The sequence below is a fragment of the Tuber melanosporum genome (assembly GCF_000151645.1).
Source record: "Tuber melanosporum whole genome shotgun sequence assembly, scaffold_52, strain Mel28".
Lineage (NCBI taxonomy): Eukaryota > Fungi > Ascomycota > Pezizomycetes > Pezizales > Tuberaceae > Tuber > Tuber melanosporum.
Window position 1 is genome coordinate 321,034 of NW_003299098.1, and position 17,405 is coordinate 338,438.

Below are 17,405 nucleotides of genomic sequence, written 5' to 3' on the forward strand. Positions count from 1 at the left end.
TATGATAGTTGAAGAATGTAGCTGTATGTTGGCGCGGAGAGAACCTCGAACCTCCCTAACACGATAACGGGTACTGTGCAGTACTGTACAAGTACGAGTAGGAGTTTTCAATGTTAGAAAGGTAGAGAAAACTTAGCTTGCTTTGTTGTTTCATGTAAACTTGGCACACCCAGAAACAGTTAGTATACCATTACTTTACCATACCATACAATACTTTTTTTTACTGGTAGAGATGGAGGTCTGGAGGTTGGTAACAGCTATCGTAGTCTACAGATCTCCATTTTATGGAACCTTACCAAAACCCAGGAACAATACATGAAGCACAAATAAAATTGAAAAAGATTGATGAAAAATTCCAAAATGTTTTCAATGACTCTAGAAATAATTATCTACATTCTGTGGTAAAAATCTATTGATGTTGACTTCTTATTGATAAAACAGTCTTTACACAATGTTTGTAAGTACCACCTCCATCATGACATGTTTAAGTTTTCCTTCAGTTACCTTGATGTATTCAAATATGCTACTCCAAACATGGGAACATGATCGACTAATATTATGAAGTAACCTAATGCAACTATCCTCTTTACTGGTTACTGAGAAATCATCTTTTTAACTTTGAAAACTCCTACTGTAGTATGGTGTAGGTACATGTCATGGATGTCCCCCGATTTTGCACATGACTTGATTATGAGTCATGGGTCTTGCACATATGACTCACTCGAGTCATATGATGTATTTATGCTATGATTTGTTATGTTTCGCCTATGACTTAATAGGTCTTGTACATATGACTTGTTTATACAGATTTCACATGACTCATAGTTATGAGTCATCAGTGTTGGGATTGATGAGAAGAGCACTATATAAGGAGGCTGGTACGGCCAAGAAGGATAGGCTCTTTACACTTTATTCTAAGTAATTTCCTTACTTATTACTTTATATGAATAAAACATCTTTATGCTCTTTATCCTTTACATTTCTCAAGAGTCTAAGAGCAATATTTCTATACATTACAATGATAGGCATTACCCAAGCGAGTGTTGGTAACATAGGCCAAAGTGCCTAAGAACTATTGAAGGAAGAAGATATATATATATATATATTAAGAAAAGGTATCATTGCCCGTTACTATATATTAACAGAAACTTAGGAACATTAGAGTACAAGTAAGAGAGTGAGATGAGGCACCTATGTAGACACACTAGTAAGAGTATTTAAAGTTGAAAAGATGCATATATTGGTAATGGGTAAACACCGGAAGTTGCATTAGGTTACTTTATAGTGTTAGCCAATAGCATTCACATGTTTTATGTAGTATATTTGAGTGTATTGAGGTAACTGAGAGTAAAGTTGTAGATATTTTCACCAATCTTACCAATACTGTAAAATCTCTGTTATTGTTAAGAAAAAGTCAATGTATGCTCTAATATTTTAGAATTTTCTTCTGATTTTTTTAAAGTTTCTTTTCATATTATGTATCAAGTCTAGGCACTGGTAGAATTCAGTTAATTTGAGATTTGGAGTAGATACGGACCTCTTAACATCTGTATCTACTCAAAAAAAAAAAAGTATGGTATGGTAAAGTAAAGTAATGGTAAATTAATTGTTTCTGGGTGGCCCAAGCTTACATGAAACAGTGAAGTAAGCTAAGTTTTTTCAAGTTTTTCAACTTTGAATACCCTTACTGCGGGTAGAGTACTCAGTATCATACCAGTACTATATTCGGGCCTTTTGTAAAACAAAAGGGGGCAATAACACGGGTTTTTTTGCCCGTCATTCGCCCATCATGAGACTCATGGTTGGTTTGTTTGATTCCGGTGGCCCTGTCCTTGGCTCGTTTGTTATTTGAAAATGGTTACCCGTCTATGATTAGCATGAATCCCGTGCACCCGTGAGCTTGCTCCCGCGCCAAGACGCAACTCGTGGATCAGGGTAGCGGTACCCTGCAGCACCCTGAGACACAACTGCCGGTAGGTAGCTTTCATCCCTCCCAACCACCTCTCCCTTACTTTATCCCCTCGATTCGTGTCTTCGACCAATTGACCTTCAAACACAAACGCCAGCTCGGAAGTCAGACTCCCTTTCTCCACGCTTTTTTGTCCAATCTTCCGTCTTGTTAGATTCTCGCTTCTTTCCCACCAAATCTGTTTGATTGTGAGTATAGTTCGTTTTCCATTAAATCCCTTACCACATCACTTCTTGCCCGCTCACACAAAGGGCAGATCTATAAGGCGAACGCCTGGGAACCTAAAATTAGTTGTAGTAGATACAGTATCTTTTTTATAACCATGACGCCAAAGGCAGAGCGTTCGCTCTCAGAACCTTGGAGTCCAGCCGCCAAAATGCCGCTACCCGATTCCGACTCCGAAGGTGAATGGGAAGAAGGGAACTCTGACGCTGACCTCTTCGCGAATTCCGGCGGCGGCATCTACTCCTCCCCGATCAGGACTGCGTCACCGCGCGGCGCACAGTCCACTTGTGCTGTGCGCGCTCATAACTTGGCCGAGAAGATCAACGCTTTGGATTTGAAGGCGAAGGAGTACTCTCTCGCCAGCAAACTTGTTGCGACGGACGATAAGGCGAACCAGGAGTTTATGCTGGTTTATCTCCAAGATACTAGGTTTGATGCCCGCGAGGCTGCCATTCTCGAAGAACGTTTTCAGGCAAAGGTGAGGAGGGTCTACGAGGCGAAGCGCCAGGACGACCTCAACAGGGCAAGAATTGAGAAGGAGTACCGGGAGAAGTTGGCAAGGGAGGCAGAAGAGGCTGCTCGAAGAGCCGGGGAAATTGCTAGGCAGCAGGAGATGGAGAGGCAAAGGCACGAACAGGAAAAGAGGGAGCAGGAACAGAGAGCAGCGGAGGCTGCTAGGCTTCAGGCAGAGAGGGTGAGGGCCGAAGAGGAGAGGAAACGTCAGGCGGATCTGGAGAAGGAAGAAGCTCTTAAGAGACAGAAGGATGCGGAGGAAGCGAAGGTGAAGGCGGAGCGAGATTCTAAGGAACGAGCCGTCAGGGAAGCTGCAGCCGCCCTACATGCTGCTTCCCGTTCTGGTCCGCGGGTCTACGGTAGAAAATCTACGACTTACGAGAGAGTCGCAATGCAGAGAGTTATCGCGTCTCTACATCAATTGCGTCATACCGTGCTCCAAGAGGAGGCGTTCTCCAAAGAAAAGAAGTTGACTACTATCCGCCGCGGATTGCGTCCCAAGTTTGGTCAGTTAAATGGTGAGAGAAATCAGACTATCGAAGTTGTAAGTATCCCCGTTCCATCACATGTGAGTGTAAATGCTAACATGCGACTCAGCGTGACTTCCTTAAAAATACTTTTGTCGATCTTCGCAGTGACCAAGAGGGGCCAATGATTTCGGCCAATGATTTCTTCCTCAACCAGGATCCTTCTTGTGATGTTCCCGTCCCGGTGGCTTTTGTCTGGACTGTCAATGAGCTTGCGAAATTGCTTGTCAAGCAAGTCGTCAATGAATGCGCTATGAAGCCTGTCACTGCGGATCCGATCGGGGTTGCAGTCATCTCCACGTTTGCAGACGAACGTTTGCTCGTCAATGGCCATTCCTTTATCGACATTGTCATTGCTAGACTGCTGAAGAAGACCCCCATCTTGACTGGCGAACTTGGCCCGGAAACTACCGAGGGCGATCGCAAGAGATTAGGTTGGATCCAAGGGGGGGATGGGACCTGGGAAACTGAGGAAAACCATGTCAACCGTATGGTGGGATTGACGGCCGGGTATACTGCTATCGCTGGAAGGTATGCTGCTCATTATATTCTCTCTATCAGTGTGGCCGGTGGCTAATCCTGGGGCGAATTTCAACAGAAACTTTGGAAATTCAAAGTTGATAAACCCATATCCAATATTCAACCTCTGGCATGCCGTAGCCACCGTCCTCAACGCCCCTGCCGATAAGCTCACAAACACACACTACTTCGTCATGAAGACTTTTCTCGAAGTCGGCGCCAAAAAGCTCGTCGACGTTTATGGCCACCAAGCTAAGAAATTGGTCGAACTCGCTGTCGGCGATTGGGCCCTCAGGGGAGAATCACAGGGCTTCTCGGGCGCCGTCTCGGTCAAGGCGTTTGGCAAATTCTTGAGGGGTGAGGAGTGGTGGAAGAACTCTTGAAAGGGAAACGGGATTTATGTCTTTCAAGTTTTTTTCTCATTTTAACGATGGATAGGTGTTGTGACATCTTTGACGGCGATCACGATAATATCTCGTTTGCTTTCGGTTTCTCCCTGTCTTTCTGTTTCATCCTCTCGTTTGGGTTCGGGGTTTTCCTTGCCAGGTTAAATATCATAGTAGTATTATAGTGGTGTATATTAGAGCCTTTGTAGATTTGGGACTGCGGGATTCTATGATGCATTCCTTTCACTTTTCTTTAGAAAAGCTTCCATGGTTTCTTACGGTTCAGGTTGTTGCTTCACCGTTTGCATGTTTACAGTACAGCACAGGATAGTACGGGGTCAACAGGTGGCTCTATGCACCTTACACAGCACCCCATGTACCGAGATATCAATCTGTTATTCTTTGTATACTGAATCATTTATGTTCCAGCTGTGACACGGCATAGTCGAGAACTGTGCCTAATCCTACATCTTCATTAGAATAGAACGTGAAAGTAAGATTGTCACGCTGGATGGGAGGGTTCTTCTCCTCTGAACTTTGTATCCGCACGGTCACAGATACCGTGGGTTATTAGGTGGTTAGAGTTTTTTCTTTCTCTTTTTGATTCACCTCTTATTCGCTTTCGGCATATGTACAGTTGGAGGTCGAGCTTGACCACTGTAACTTTTTTTTTATTGATATTGGGTTCGTTAACATCATCTATACCTATATCTCAACCTTCCGCGTTGTGGTAAATTAGCCTTTTCTTTCTTTCTTCAAATGTAATGGAGTAAGTGAGGGCGTGAATGGGGGAGGGGAATCAGATATAGCAAAGGGATAACCCCGCTGTTTGCAAGCTTTCCGCATGGTAAAGAGTACAAGTCTCTAGGCCTGGTGCCAGCGGTGTATCATCATTTTTGTGGGGAGGACGGGGGGAAGGAGGAGGAGCGGAGTTGAACATACCGTTTTAGTTTGGGGTTGGGGTGATTGGTTAGGGAAGATGTGGAAAGTATCAAGGGAAAAAAATGGAAGATGCATTTCGCTGTGGAATATTGGGTGGCTTGGCAGGTACCGGGTTACTGACCTAGATTACCCTACCTTCAAGTCAAGATTTTATTTCCCATGTATGATATGCATCATTCACTTCACGGCTAAAACATCCCACCACGTACAATACCGCTCTATTAAGATCCCAACCTTCTCAATGACAAGCTCCCTCGGAACCCTCTTATTCTGCGCCCCCTGCGGCAATCTCCTGGACCCGTCGGTGTCATCATCGAAGCTGACCTGCGAAATGTGTGGGCACGTAACAATCGGTAACTCGCCCCATTCCCTCCCTCCCTCCCTCCCTCCCTTCTCCACCCAATATCAATTTCCTTGCTACGGCAGACACCGGCACAAAAACCGTAACAACGACCTCGAACCCCCGCGCCTTCCCATCCTCCTTGCGCCTGAAGAAGTCCGCCTTACAAGCGCTCGCCGCGGAGGACCTGCAGACAGAGGCTGAGATTCATCAGGCCTGTCCGGAGTGCGGGAATGAAAAGATGTGGTTTTATACGTTGCAGATCCGGAGTGCTGACGAGGGGGTGAGTTTGCATTTTTTTTCCATCCAGGGGGGAGAGGATGGGGCTAATTAGGGGTGGGTGGGGGTATAGGCGACGGTGTTTTACCGGTGTGAGGCGTGTGGGCATCGGTTTAACACTAATAATTGAGGAGGGAGATGTTATGAATTATTTCTGGAAGTTTTCATGCTCGAGTGATCCCCTATGATGGCCTTTGGGGATGGGGGAGGGGGAGATTCCAGTTTTTCCTTGGTTTAGTATCTCTGGGTCGTGTGGAATAGTGCCGGTCACGGGTAACCTGGGTATTATTCGCGAAAAGTATCACCAACTTTGGGGGTCTATTACTCGGCCAAAATATAACCTATATTTTTTATAAGAGCGAAAGCATATACCAATTGATGTGCTCTATCAGTGGTTGCTCTTAGACCTGTGAAAACATAACTGGCTGTGGAGTTGAAAGGGTTTGAAGTTGGTGAATTTGGAATGGGAGGTGTTGCTAATATTACATATTAAAACTATTCTTCTACTGGATCTACTGCAGAGAAACAGGGGCTAAAGGTAGGGTAATCCTAATTTTCTTCGAAAATATATGAGTATGATATTCTCTTGTAATATTATAATAATATTAGAGACTTTGTGTTGGATGTATCCAGAATCCCTGTATGCTAAGAATTAGATATTTGGAGCTGGATGTACAGTAGACTTTGTGGTAGATGGAACTAAATGAGTAATGATGTCAGACTAAGTAATCAACTCAAAAATGACTAGAATCAGAGAACAGATAACCAATTCAAACAACAAGACCATCTAAGATGAACTCAAATCATGTCCTTTATACTTTAATTTCAAATACCTCTTTTGAAGCCCACTTCACCTCTTTTAGGAATACTAGGATCTAATAGCTAGGAAGTTGTTAGGAGTACCAGGATCTGACATCTAGGAACCACTCTAAGTAGGATAAACCCGCTTGGAATCAAGATCTCTAATCTCCAACAGCCACCTCTGGCCCCCTTATGGGCCCGTATGTCATTGTACATATTTATCTTAGTTGCGTCCTGTGAGTATAATGCTACAGAATTGAAGGTGTCAGAATAATACTGTATACATCACTAATATTTGCCCGACTAATTCTTGTTCGCAGGATACATGGGAGAGGACCTTTGGTTAGGTCTGGGAAATAGAATGGAATAAATCTGTCAACTACTCAGAGAGCTACTAGGCTTCAAAGATGGAACATATTTGGTGCGAACTGGAAGTAACAGGACATATTCACACAAAGATATGATATTGAATATTAGAGAATCTTTATGAAAAGCCAACATATTCTCATCTATCCTACAATAATTAGAAAAGTTTAGAACTCCTAGGAAGAACTACCAAAGAAGCCAATGGATCTTTTAGAGTGTTACAACTAGGTAAAGAAGTATGTCATGGTTGCAGGAATTATTACCAATACCAAATAATAACTAAAGCCCTATTACTGAATACAATCAGAAGTTGCTAACTGAGGGATAGTCACCTAATCTGGTAGAATGACTTCCTACAAATTAGTAGAAAGTTATCTGCAGGATATTTGGGAATCAGATCAGGAGTTAGAGAGATTTAAGGTTAGTAATATGGGAAGATTTTGCTTACGACTACTCCTGCAGACACTACCCACTGATAAACTAACCATTTTATCAACAGGAGAGATAGTTGGTACCAACACAGTTCTACTTAAGAACTAGGATATAAGTCTAAGAACTCTGAAGGTCAGATAATTACTATCGGAAACAGGACAGTTTTCTAACTAGCAAATTAGTAAAGTACCGAAAAAAGTGATATGGTTTTCAGGGTTTCTTAGTGTTCGCACCTTTGGAAAATACCTGATGTTGTGAGTGTTTTTATAACTCTATTCTATTTTACCTTATATTAGGAATACCAGGATCCAATACTTAGGAATTATACTAAGTAGGGTAACCGCACTCGGAATCACAATCTCTGGTTTCCAACACCCCAATCCGGCCCCCTTATGGGCCTGCACATTATTACACATATTAATCCTACTAATTTGCAAGAAGTCGTTCCACCAGATTGATAAATAATCCCTCAGTCAGCAACTCTTATTTGCCCTGAATAACAGGGTTTCAATCGCTATTGTAGTATTAGGAGTCACCCCCATGACAACAATATAGTTCGAAACCTAGTTGTAACACTCTGTAAAGTCGATTGGCTTCTATGGTAGTGTCATTAGGAGTTCTAGACACTTCTGGTTATTGGAGGGTAGATGCGAATGTATTGGTCTCTAATTGAGATGCTTTATCATTTGATACCATCTCTTTATATGAAAACGTCCCATTACCTACAGCTTTTGCCCAAGATATTACATATTTGAAGCATACTAGCTCTTTGCCTAGTTGACGGATTTACTCCCTTTTACTTCCCAGGCCTAGTCAAAGGTCTTCTCCCATATTCCCTGTGAGTGGGATCCGATCGTACAGACGGTGGTGACGTATACGGTGTTATTATGATATCTTCACATCTTTAGAAGTATGGTCAAAGGACACAATTGAGATTAATATGTATGATGGTGTGTGGGTCCTATCAGGAAGCCAGAGGGGGGTGTTTGAGAACAGAGATTCCGATTCCGAGTAGGATTACCCGACTTAGAGTAATTTCTAGGTATTGAATTTCAGTATTCCTAACAGGAGATGTGGCAAATGTCTGAGTAGCACTGTCAGGAGGAGAAGAAAAGCTGTCAGGGAGTCTGGTGGAGAGAAGGAATGGGCAGCCTAAATCAAAACTCTGGGGAAGAACACTGATAAGTGAGAAATAGTTCCTGCTACTGCCAGCCCTGTTACTCCACCAGTTTGGTCCGGACCTGCCGCCATAGCCAACATCAAGGTTGCCGTGGCTCCGGCATAACAAGAGTATCAACAAGTCGTGATGGAACCTCTTGACCCACTCAACTTGATGCCAGCACTACCTCAGTTGTCACCAATCTCAGACGCTAGTGGGTGGCATATAACTATGCAGTTTGCTACCCACAACAAGGTTGCCCTACTAGAGAGCTTTGACATTGAGGCAATCTGGAACTGGATTAACATGATTTTCTCTAACCAAGGAAAGATTCATGGGAATGTTCCTTATATCCACGCAGAACATGTTGGGCCTGAAATTAGATGTATCTTCAGAACTCTAACGGGACACTCAGTTACAGAGTTAGCTAACTGGCTCGACAAGGCCAGGCTCAACCTGCTTAGGGAATTGTCACTCCAGGAGTTAGGGTTTCAGAAGAATCTAGAAAAGGTGAAGATCTTTGTTTCTGGTGTCCTGCTTGCTGATACAAGACAAAGATCAATTTAGAGGATTGAGGGGTAGACTGGAAGGGTGGCCTTTGATGGCCTACTCACTGACTTGGAGGAATCTAATACCAGTGTAGTTACTGTTTTTCAGACTAATATTATGGGCTCCATCAATGCCATGAGGCAGGTTAATGCCACCATGGATGGCATCCGCTTTATGGTTGAAAGAATTGAGACCATCAGAGAAAGGTAGATGGAGGGCAAGATTTGGTTAGGTGGATGTACTTGCAATGTTTGGGTCTTTGAGGAACACTACTTTCTCAAGGGTTATGATAATTGTTTGGAGACTGACTACTTTGAGGCCACCTGTAGCTGCTCCCCCCGATGCTGGTTTTGCTTTGGAGAACACTTCTCACAAGAGTACATGTGGAGCAAATTTGCTTGTCTCGAAGATGTAGGCCAGGCTTGCGGATACACTAGGAGGCACCGCTGACGCTGTGACTGGATGGATAACTTCAGAGAATATGAATATTGTCCAGGTATCAAGTCGACCTCTCCCACCCCACCTTCTTCATCGCCACAGCAGGGGGCAGCCCCATCTGCGCAGCCAGACAAGGGGCTACAACAACAGGAACGACAGGCAAAGAGAGTGCGGAGAAGATGACATAGCGGTAGAAGGTCTCCCACACCTAGGCTAGTCAAGATCAGCAGTAATGATGAAGAAGAAGCCTCCCTTCACCATAAGTCTGACAAGGCCAAGGATAAGGAACTGGAACATCCTTTCGTCTCTCTATCACCGTACATGGGATTCTGAAAACTACTACCACCATTAAGCCCAGCTGGAGAGATATCTTTTGGACTACCCAGGACCAGTCTAGTGGCTTCCCCTATGCCTCTAGCCCTTACAGCCTGAGTGGATCAATTGAGGCCCCCTTTTGATACTTATTACGACAATGGTATTGAACATAGAGGAGTAGTTAGAATTGGGTACTGGCATTTGATTTGTTTTCTTTTATTGATTTGCTTTTTATTATTGAACCTCCAGTTAATCTGGAGGAACAACATGTATATATTGATGTTGATGGTTGAGATTTTTTTTTCTTTGTTAAAAAATCAGGTGTTAAGGTGTTTGTTCGATCCCATATTTGTGGAATATTTGAAGTGGTTGGGCATGGAGAAGGCATTGCCCACATTGGATATGGGGAGAAAGAGGAGAAGAGGGTACTTGCTGGAGTTTACTTTCAGCCTGGATATACCATGGACCAGTTTGTTGGATGGTTGAATGAACTGAGGGAACTGGACATTGTGTTTGGTGACTTAAATGTTCGGCATCAAGACTAGGACCCCAATATGGACCACAACTACATGGGTGGTAGGAGCTGAAACAGTGGTTTATGGCCCTAGTCCGGAATATGAACATGACCTCTCTGACGATACCAACATTTCGAAACATATCCAGAATAGACCTCTGCCTGCACCGGACATCATACCTTAGACATTGGTACCTGGACACCGCTGGCTGTGAGCATAATACACAAGCTTTCAAATTGATGGTTAACCTCTCTGACAATATGATGCATTAGAGGCCAGCTTGGAAAAGGGCAGTCTGGGAAAAGGTTGGGAAACAATTGGAAGATTTGCAAGAAATGAGTGATAAGAGGTTGTAGAATGGAGTGAGGCTTGTGGTAGATGTACTCCTATAGGCCTCTATTGGTAGAGGTCAATACGAGTGGTGGATACCAGAATGGGAAAAGATGAGGTCAGATGTGGTTCGGTTAAGGAGGTACTCCAACCGCAAGGTGGAGCAGATGGAGGACTACTAGCTAATCAAATGTGTTTATAGGGGTTGGCTGTTAAGAGCCAGGTTCGAGCACATAAGATCCTAGATAACTGTGACCAGGGATCCAGATAGGTACTAATTGGCATGAAAGTTGAAAGCTAAGCGAAGACTTCCCACCATGTCTCCCCTGGATGGATCCTATGCTACTATAAACTGTAACATCAGTGTCCCAGTTCTACAACAGTTGTCTCCTGGTGACCCTGCCCTTTGGGTAGATTCCACTGTTAACATGGATAGTGCTCAGGAGATGGAAATTGAATTTGCCAGATCCCTCAAGAACACAGGTCCAGGTGAGGATAATATTGGCTATCACTTTCTCAGATTTTGGAAATGAAGGTATACAACAACTTTGTAATATCTGATTGATTATGGACTACAACATGATATTCCTGACTGGTATCTGGCTGAGGTGGTTCTCATACTCAAGCTTGATAAACCTAGGTATGATGACGTCAAATCCTGGAGGATGATACATCTCCTCCTGATGATGGCAAAGGTCACCGAATGCATGGTCCTGCTGAGATTAGCAGTTTGTCATGATTTGGAGGAGACACAGTGCAGCTCTTGTGGGAGGCATGTGGTTTAGGATGCTATAGCGGTAGCTTTCAAATTCCTGCGGTACAATGAAGGCTATAAGTAGCTGATCCTGTTGATGGACATCGAAGGAGGGATTGATAACATTACTATTGACTTTCTGTCAGATTTTATGGTGGCCCGAGGGTGTCTTCCAAACCTGTGCTACTGGGTTAGGAGGTGGACGTCCTATTGCTCAATTCACTTTTGCTTCAATGAATGGGTGTTTCATGTCTACCATGTCAGTAAAAGGGTAACTTAAGGCTTATCACTTTCTGCCTATCTATTTGGTACCTATGTTGCAGATGTGTTCATGCTACGAATACGGTACTCTCCAGGTATTTGTTACTTGGTGATCTCTTGTGTTGATGATGGGATCATCACTGTGGCAGCAGATTCTTGTAATGCTGCCCAATACCTTGTGGGAGAGATATTCCCAGACTGTAATCGCGTAGCCAGGGCCAGGAGAATAGGGTTTTGTACTCTCAAGAACCTGTTAATTGAGTTTGGAGATAAGGCTTGGGAAGGAATTGAACTGTTGGGAGAGATGGTTTTACCTTCTGAGAATTTGCGTGTTCTGGGGTATAGGTTTAATGTACTTCATAACTTTTCATTTCATGTAAAGTATTAGTTAGAAAGGGGATTGGGTGTTAGGAGGAGGATTTCAGCATGGAGGAGGAGGTTTGGGAGTACAGGAGGTTGGGAGCGTGGGAGACTTCCTGCTTGGTGCAAGTAGCCTACCTTTTAACTGTCTACTATGAGCTTGAGTTTGTAACTGACGATGCTTTGTATGTGAAACAGATTCAGGTCCACATTAATGACTGCTTTCATTCGGTATTACAGACCCCTATGAAGCTTGTAATCAATATACTGTTAGCCAAATATGGGATAACACCTGTTGCTATTGAGGGCAGGTACCTATAGTAGAGGCGTTACAGCCATTTTATTAACAGTAAAGGTCTCATCTCTCATTAATGTTTGCAAAAATCCCCTCAAATGCCACGGTATCCTCAAATACCACGGGAATATATTATATAAGTTCTACTATGTAAATAAAATACAAATTAGGTTTCTGGTTATAAATTATTTACTTAGTCTTGGCAGTTGTAATAGGGAATTGGCAGAATATGAGAAGAAATATTTTCTACTTCATCATTTTTTTTTCTCCCACTCAACTTAGTTTTTCCCTACAAACTTCCTCCCCTTCCGCTACTTCATCTTTTCAGCCAATCTACATCTGCCCTTATTATCCACTCTTGCTCCTACTGCCGCATCTGTCTCTCTGCTCCATCTGGTTTTTTGCTGCTCAGTCTTCGCCCCGCCCTTGGGTTTCGGCTTTTTCTGGTCTTTTAGTGTTCAGTTTTGCTGGCTTTGAGTGCTGTACTTTTCCTAGTCTTGGGCGCCGTGCTCTGCCCTCTACTTTGCGCTCTTGGGTCTCCTCTTGTTGCTCTCGTTCCTTTGCTCTCCTCTTCTTGCTGTCCAGTCTTCATTCGCTGGTCTTCCCTCTTTACTCCTCACTCTCCCACCTCCAGTATTTGGTCGTTGGTACTTCCTCTCTAGAGGTCTTCCTCCGCTCTCAGCTCCACGATCTTCGCTTTTTTTGCTTTTCCTTTAGCTCTTCTCCAGTTGTTCTGGCATTTTGCTCTTTCCTTTTCCTCTCCTGAGACTCTTTGCTCTTCCTGGTCTTTGTCCTGTACTCCGTCTGTTCCTCTTCAGGCTTCACTCTCCGCTCATCGCTTGCCTCGCTTTGCTCGCCTCTCTTTGTCCTTCTCTCTCTGCTCCTAGCTCTTTCCTTCTGGCTTTGACTCTCCCGCCTTGAGTTTTTGCTCTGCTCTCCTTGCTCACTAGTCTTCTCTCTCTCTGTTCTTTGATCTCCGGCCTTTGGTATTCCCTCTCAGAGCTTCCCTCTCTGGACATCTCCTTTGGCTATCTGCTTTGTGGCCTTCCCTCTTTTTGTGTCTCTCTTGGCTTTTCCTGGCTTGTTCAGGTATTTTGTTCTTTGCTCATCCTGTCCTTGGGCTCTCCGCTCTTTCTAGCCTTTGGCTCTCTGCTTCGTTCTCTCTGCATCTCTTGGCTCTCCAGCTCTTCACTCTCCAGCTCCTCACTCTCTAGCTCCTAGCTCTGCGACTCCTCGCTCTCCGGCTTCTAGCTCTCCGACTCCTCGTGCTCCAGCTTTTCTCTCTCTGGCTTCTTGCTCTCTGGCTTCTTGCTCTCTAGCTCCTTGCTCTCTGGCGCCATACTCTTTGACTCCTCACTCTTTGACGCCTTGCTCTCTGGCTCCTCGCTCTCTAGCTCCTTGCTCTCTGGCTTCTGGCTCTCTGGCTTCTGGCTCTCTGGCTTCTCAGTCTCCACTCTCGTTGGCTGGTATTTCTTTAGTTCCATTTCTGAGACTTGGAGTCTTATCTATTATGTCTGCACTCTCTCAACTCCCTGGTGCACTGGCACTGGGACAAATTTTTCCCAACTTTACCAAAGTACGAGAAGCCATTGAGGATTGGTCAGTTAAACAAAAGTTCAGCTTTAGAGTTCTTGATCGTGATAGTACAAGAGCTATCTATATTTGTACTACTGAAGGCTGCCAGTGGTGAGTGAGAGCACACTATACAAACCAAGAGGAGGTTAAAATTGGCGTTCTAGTGACTGAGCATACATGTCTTCCAGGCAATCGTGAAAAAAGAACTTGTGTATCTGGTACCCAAGCCTGGCTGCAATGCCATATACCTAGATATATAAATGTTACACAAGCCACTAAGCCTAGGAAAATTATTGAATGTTTGCATATCCAGTTTGGAGAGACCTTGTTATACAAAGCAGCATCTAGATTAAAGAGTCATCTACTAGATGATACACTCGAAGGTTAACGAGAGGGATTCCATCAGCTTCCTCAATATGTTAACTCTGTCTTACAAGCAAATCTAAATACATATATCCGCCTATCATCAGAGGGCGCCACTCATCGATTTTGGAGAATCTTTATATGTTCTTCCCAGTCTCGGAACTCTTTTCGCTTGTGCCGTCGCTTTATTGCTGTAGATGGAACCTTCTTAAAAACGAAGTTTGTGCAAACTCTCCTACTTGCCATAACGGTTGATGCAAATGGAAAGACATTATTGCTTGCTTAGTTGATTGTGGAAAGTGAGAATGCTTCCTCTTGGGAGTATTTTCTGTCAATTCTCCTACAGGCAATTCCAGAAATAAGTAGTGAGAAAGTGACACTCATGAACGATCGTGATAAAGGTTTGGTAAGGACCTCCGAGAACCTGCCAGCTACCATTATCTGAGCTTATTGCTACCAGCACCGCAAGGAGAACCTTGTAACTACCTATGGAAGAGGCTTATCCAACCTCTTTTGGGCGGTTGCAAGGGCACTAAGTATTGAATTATTTGAAGCAGCAATAGTGAAGGTCCAGGAAGTCAAGCTGATGGCTGAGCAGTACTTGCGCAATGCTGATCTAACACTTTGGGCGAAGGCTTTCTTTCCGGGGAAGTGGTATGGCCACGATACTTCCAATATTGTCGAGTTAGTTAACAGTACTCTGAAGCTTGATCGTGAGCTATCTATTGTAGAGTTACTAAATGCAATTTAGCATAAGCTTATGGGTCAACACTTTGAACGATATAGAGAGGCCACTGCAACTAGTCCTACCATATTGTATACCAAATTTTGTACTCAACTGTTAGGTCAAAGCAGGGTGTGGGCAAGACAAAATATTGCTCTGATGGTAGATGAATGTCACGGACATGTTACCTAGCCAAATGGAGCTGTGAAACTTGTGGACCTTGACCATGGGACTTGCTCTTGTTCTAACTATCAGGAGAATGGCATTCCGTGAGGATATGCTTTAACTTGTATCTTGACTATCGACCAGGTTTGTCTTGCACTTTCATACTTTATCTTGTTATCACTGACATCATAGCAGCCTGTCCAAAACTACCTTCCTAATAGCTTTTCCATCACTACCTGGAAATTGATTGACGAGGACAACTTCCTTCCTGTCGATATGATGAATAATGAAGAAAATGGAATACTAGCTGTACCCTACGAGGGAATCATTCCTATTGCTCCACATGTGGAGCCACCTATTACTTGTAAGCCCCATAAAAAACCCAGAAAAGAGCACATTCGAGTTGGTGAAGTTCAGCAAAGACAACTGATTGCCAATCAATTAGGTATTTGACCGGATGAGCCTGTACGTCCTAAACAAAAATGCTCAACATGTGGGGGAATTGGACACAATTCAGTTACTTGTCGCCGCTCACATGGCTAGTAAATTTCTTCTTGCTAATTTAATTCTCAATTCTGTACTTACATTTTTCGTTCTCTGAATTATATACAATATAAAACTTTTCTTTACAATAAAATTTTAAAAATTAATTAATTAACTATTAAAAAAACTTACATAATATATTCCCATGGCATTTGAGGGTACTGTGGTATTTGAGGGGATTTTTGCAAACATTAATGGGAGATGAGACCTTTACCATTTTATTAATTACTAATATTATGATAGACACCCTTAGTTCGTTGGGATATGGCTGGACTAGAAGTAGAAAGGCATGGTCAAACATTAGCAGACCTCCGATCAGAAACTCATGGGCTGCCCTATAGTTTCGATTGGGAAAGGCAAAACAGTGATGGCTGCACGCTACCATTCGCTGTACACTGGCCTTCGTACATCCTCGGATGTGGCAATGTACATGGATGGGTTCAAGAGCTCTGAAGGGGCAGATGTGGCGTGGGTGGTATTTGAGAAAGGGGCCTTGACCAATGTTGAGGGGTGCTTGGTTCCTCTATCGTAGAGCATTGTTAAATGCGAGTTGTTGGCTATTGTCTGTACCCTCCGACATGCCCAGGATATGGCCAAGATGTATCAGGTTCATATATTCTTAGACTGTATTCTGGCCCTCACCCTGATTGACAACAGGTTTTCGGGAGTGGCTTGGCTGAACTGTGAAATGACATGGTACTATTGTTGAATACCTTTTCCAACATCAGTTTTAGTTGGATCCCTGGTCACATGAGAATTGACAGCAATGAGATGGTTGACCAGAGAGCTAAGGCCTGCATTGAGTATCCCTTACGCCACTTGCTTTGGGAGAGTATCAACTTCAGAATCAGATATGCAGCTCTTACTCTGGAGCTAGGAAAGAAAAATATGGGACGTAGCATGACAAGGAAGGACATAGGTATTATACTCATGAACCAAAGAGGTCCCAACACCTCCAAGGCTTGACTGGTATGGATTCCTATATTTGGTTGATGATCTACAGTGGAACAGGCATGATGGGCCAAGATACCTGTGATTGGTGGGAGGACAGTATTCACTGGATTAAGTGGCCATGCTATACTAGAGGACATTCCACTGATGAAGATTTATACAAGGATTCGGCTATCCCAGGATGGAAATCTTGGTGGGTGGACCATTGGTGGTTAGGCCTGTGAATTTCTCGTCATGTTAAGAGAATAGACAGGGAGCTGGTTATAGCAGGTGATCTCTTTAGTGATACACTGAGGATGGAAAGGAATTATTAGGAATACCAGAACCCGATACCTAGGAACCACCCTAAGTAGGGTAACCCCACTTGGAATCGGAATCCCTGGTCTCCAACACCCCCCTCTGGCTCCCTTACGGGGCCTGCGCGTCATCACATATATCAATCTCAGTTGTGTCCTGTGACTACATTACCACAGAACTGAAGATGTTAGAATAACACCATATATGTTGCCGCCATCTGTCTGACCGGATCCTGTTCGCAAGATATATGTGAGGGGACCTTCGGCTAGGCCTGGGAAGTGGAACGGAGTAATTCCGTCAACTACTCAGAGAGTTACTAGGCTTCAAAAGTATGAGACCTTTAGTACGGGCCGTATGTAACAGGACGATTTCGCATAATGAGATGGTATCAAATAGTAAAGGATCTCTACTAGAGACCGATACAATTGCATACACCAGAAGAGTTTAGAACTCCAAAAGACACTACCAAAGAAGCCAACGAACTTCACAGAGTGTTGCAACTGGGTTTCAGA

General features: G+C 43.7%; 1 protein-coding gene; it reads left to right on the forward strand.

Moving 5' to 3' along the window:
* Positions 1-2,345: 2,345 nt before the first annotated feature.
* GSTUM_00009098001 (uncharacterized protein) lies at positions 2,346-4,385 on the forward strand (the record flags this gene model as incomplete). XM_002840499.2 has 3 exons in its annotated part: positions 2,346-3,251; positions 3,305-3,765; positions 3,833-4,385. 3 exons carry the CDS (start codon positions 2,346-2,348, stop codon positions 4,134-4,136), a joined length of 1,671 nt encoding a protein of 556 aa, XP_002840545.1. The 3' UTR covers positions 4,137-4,385.
* Positions 4,386-17,405: the final 13,020 nt, after the last annotated feature.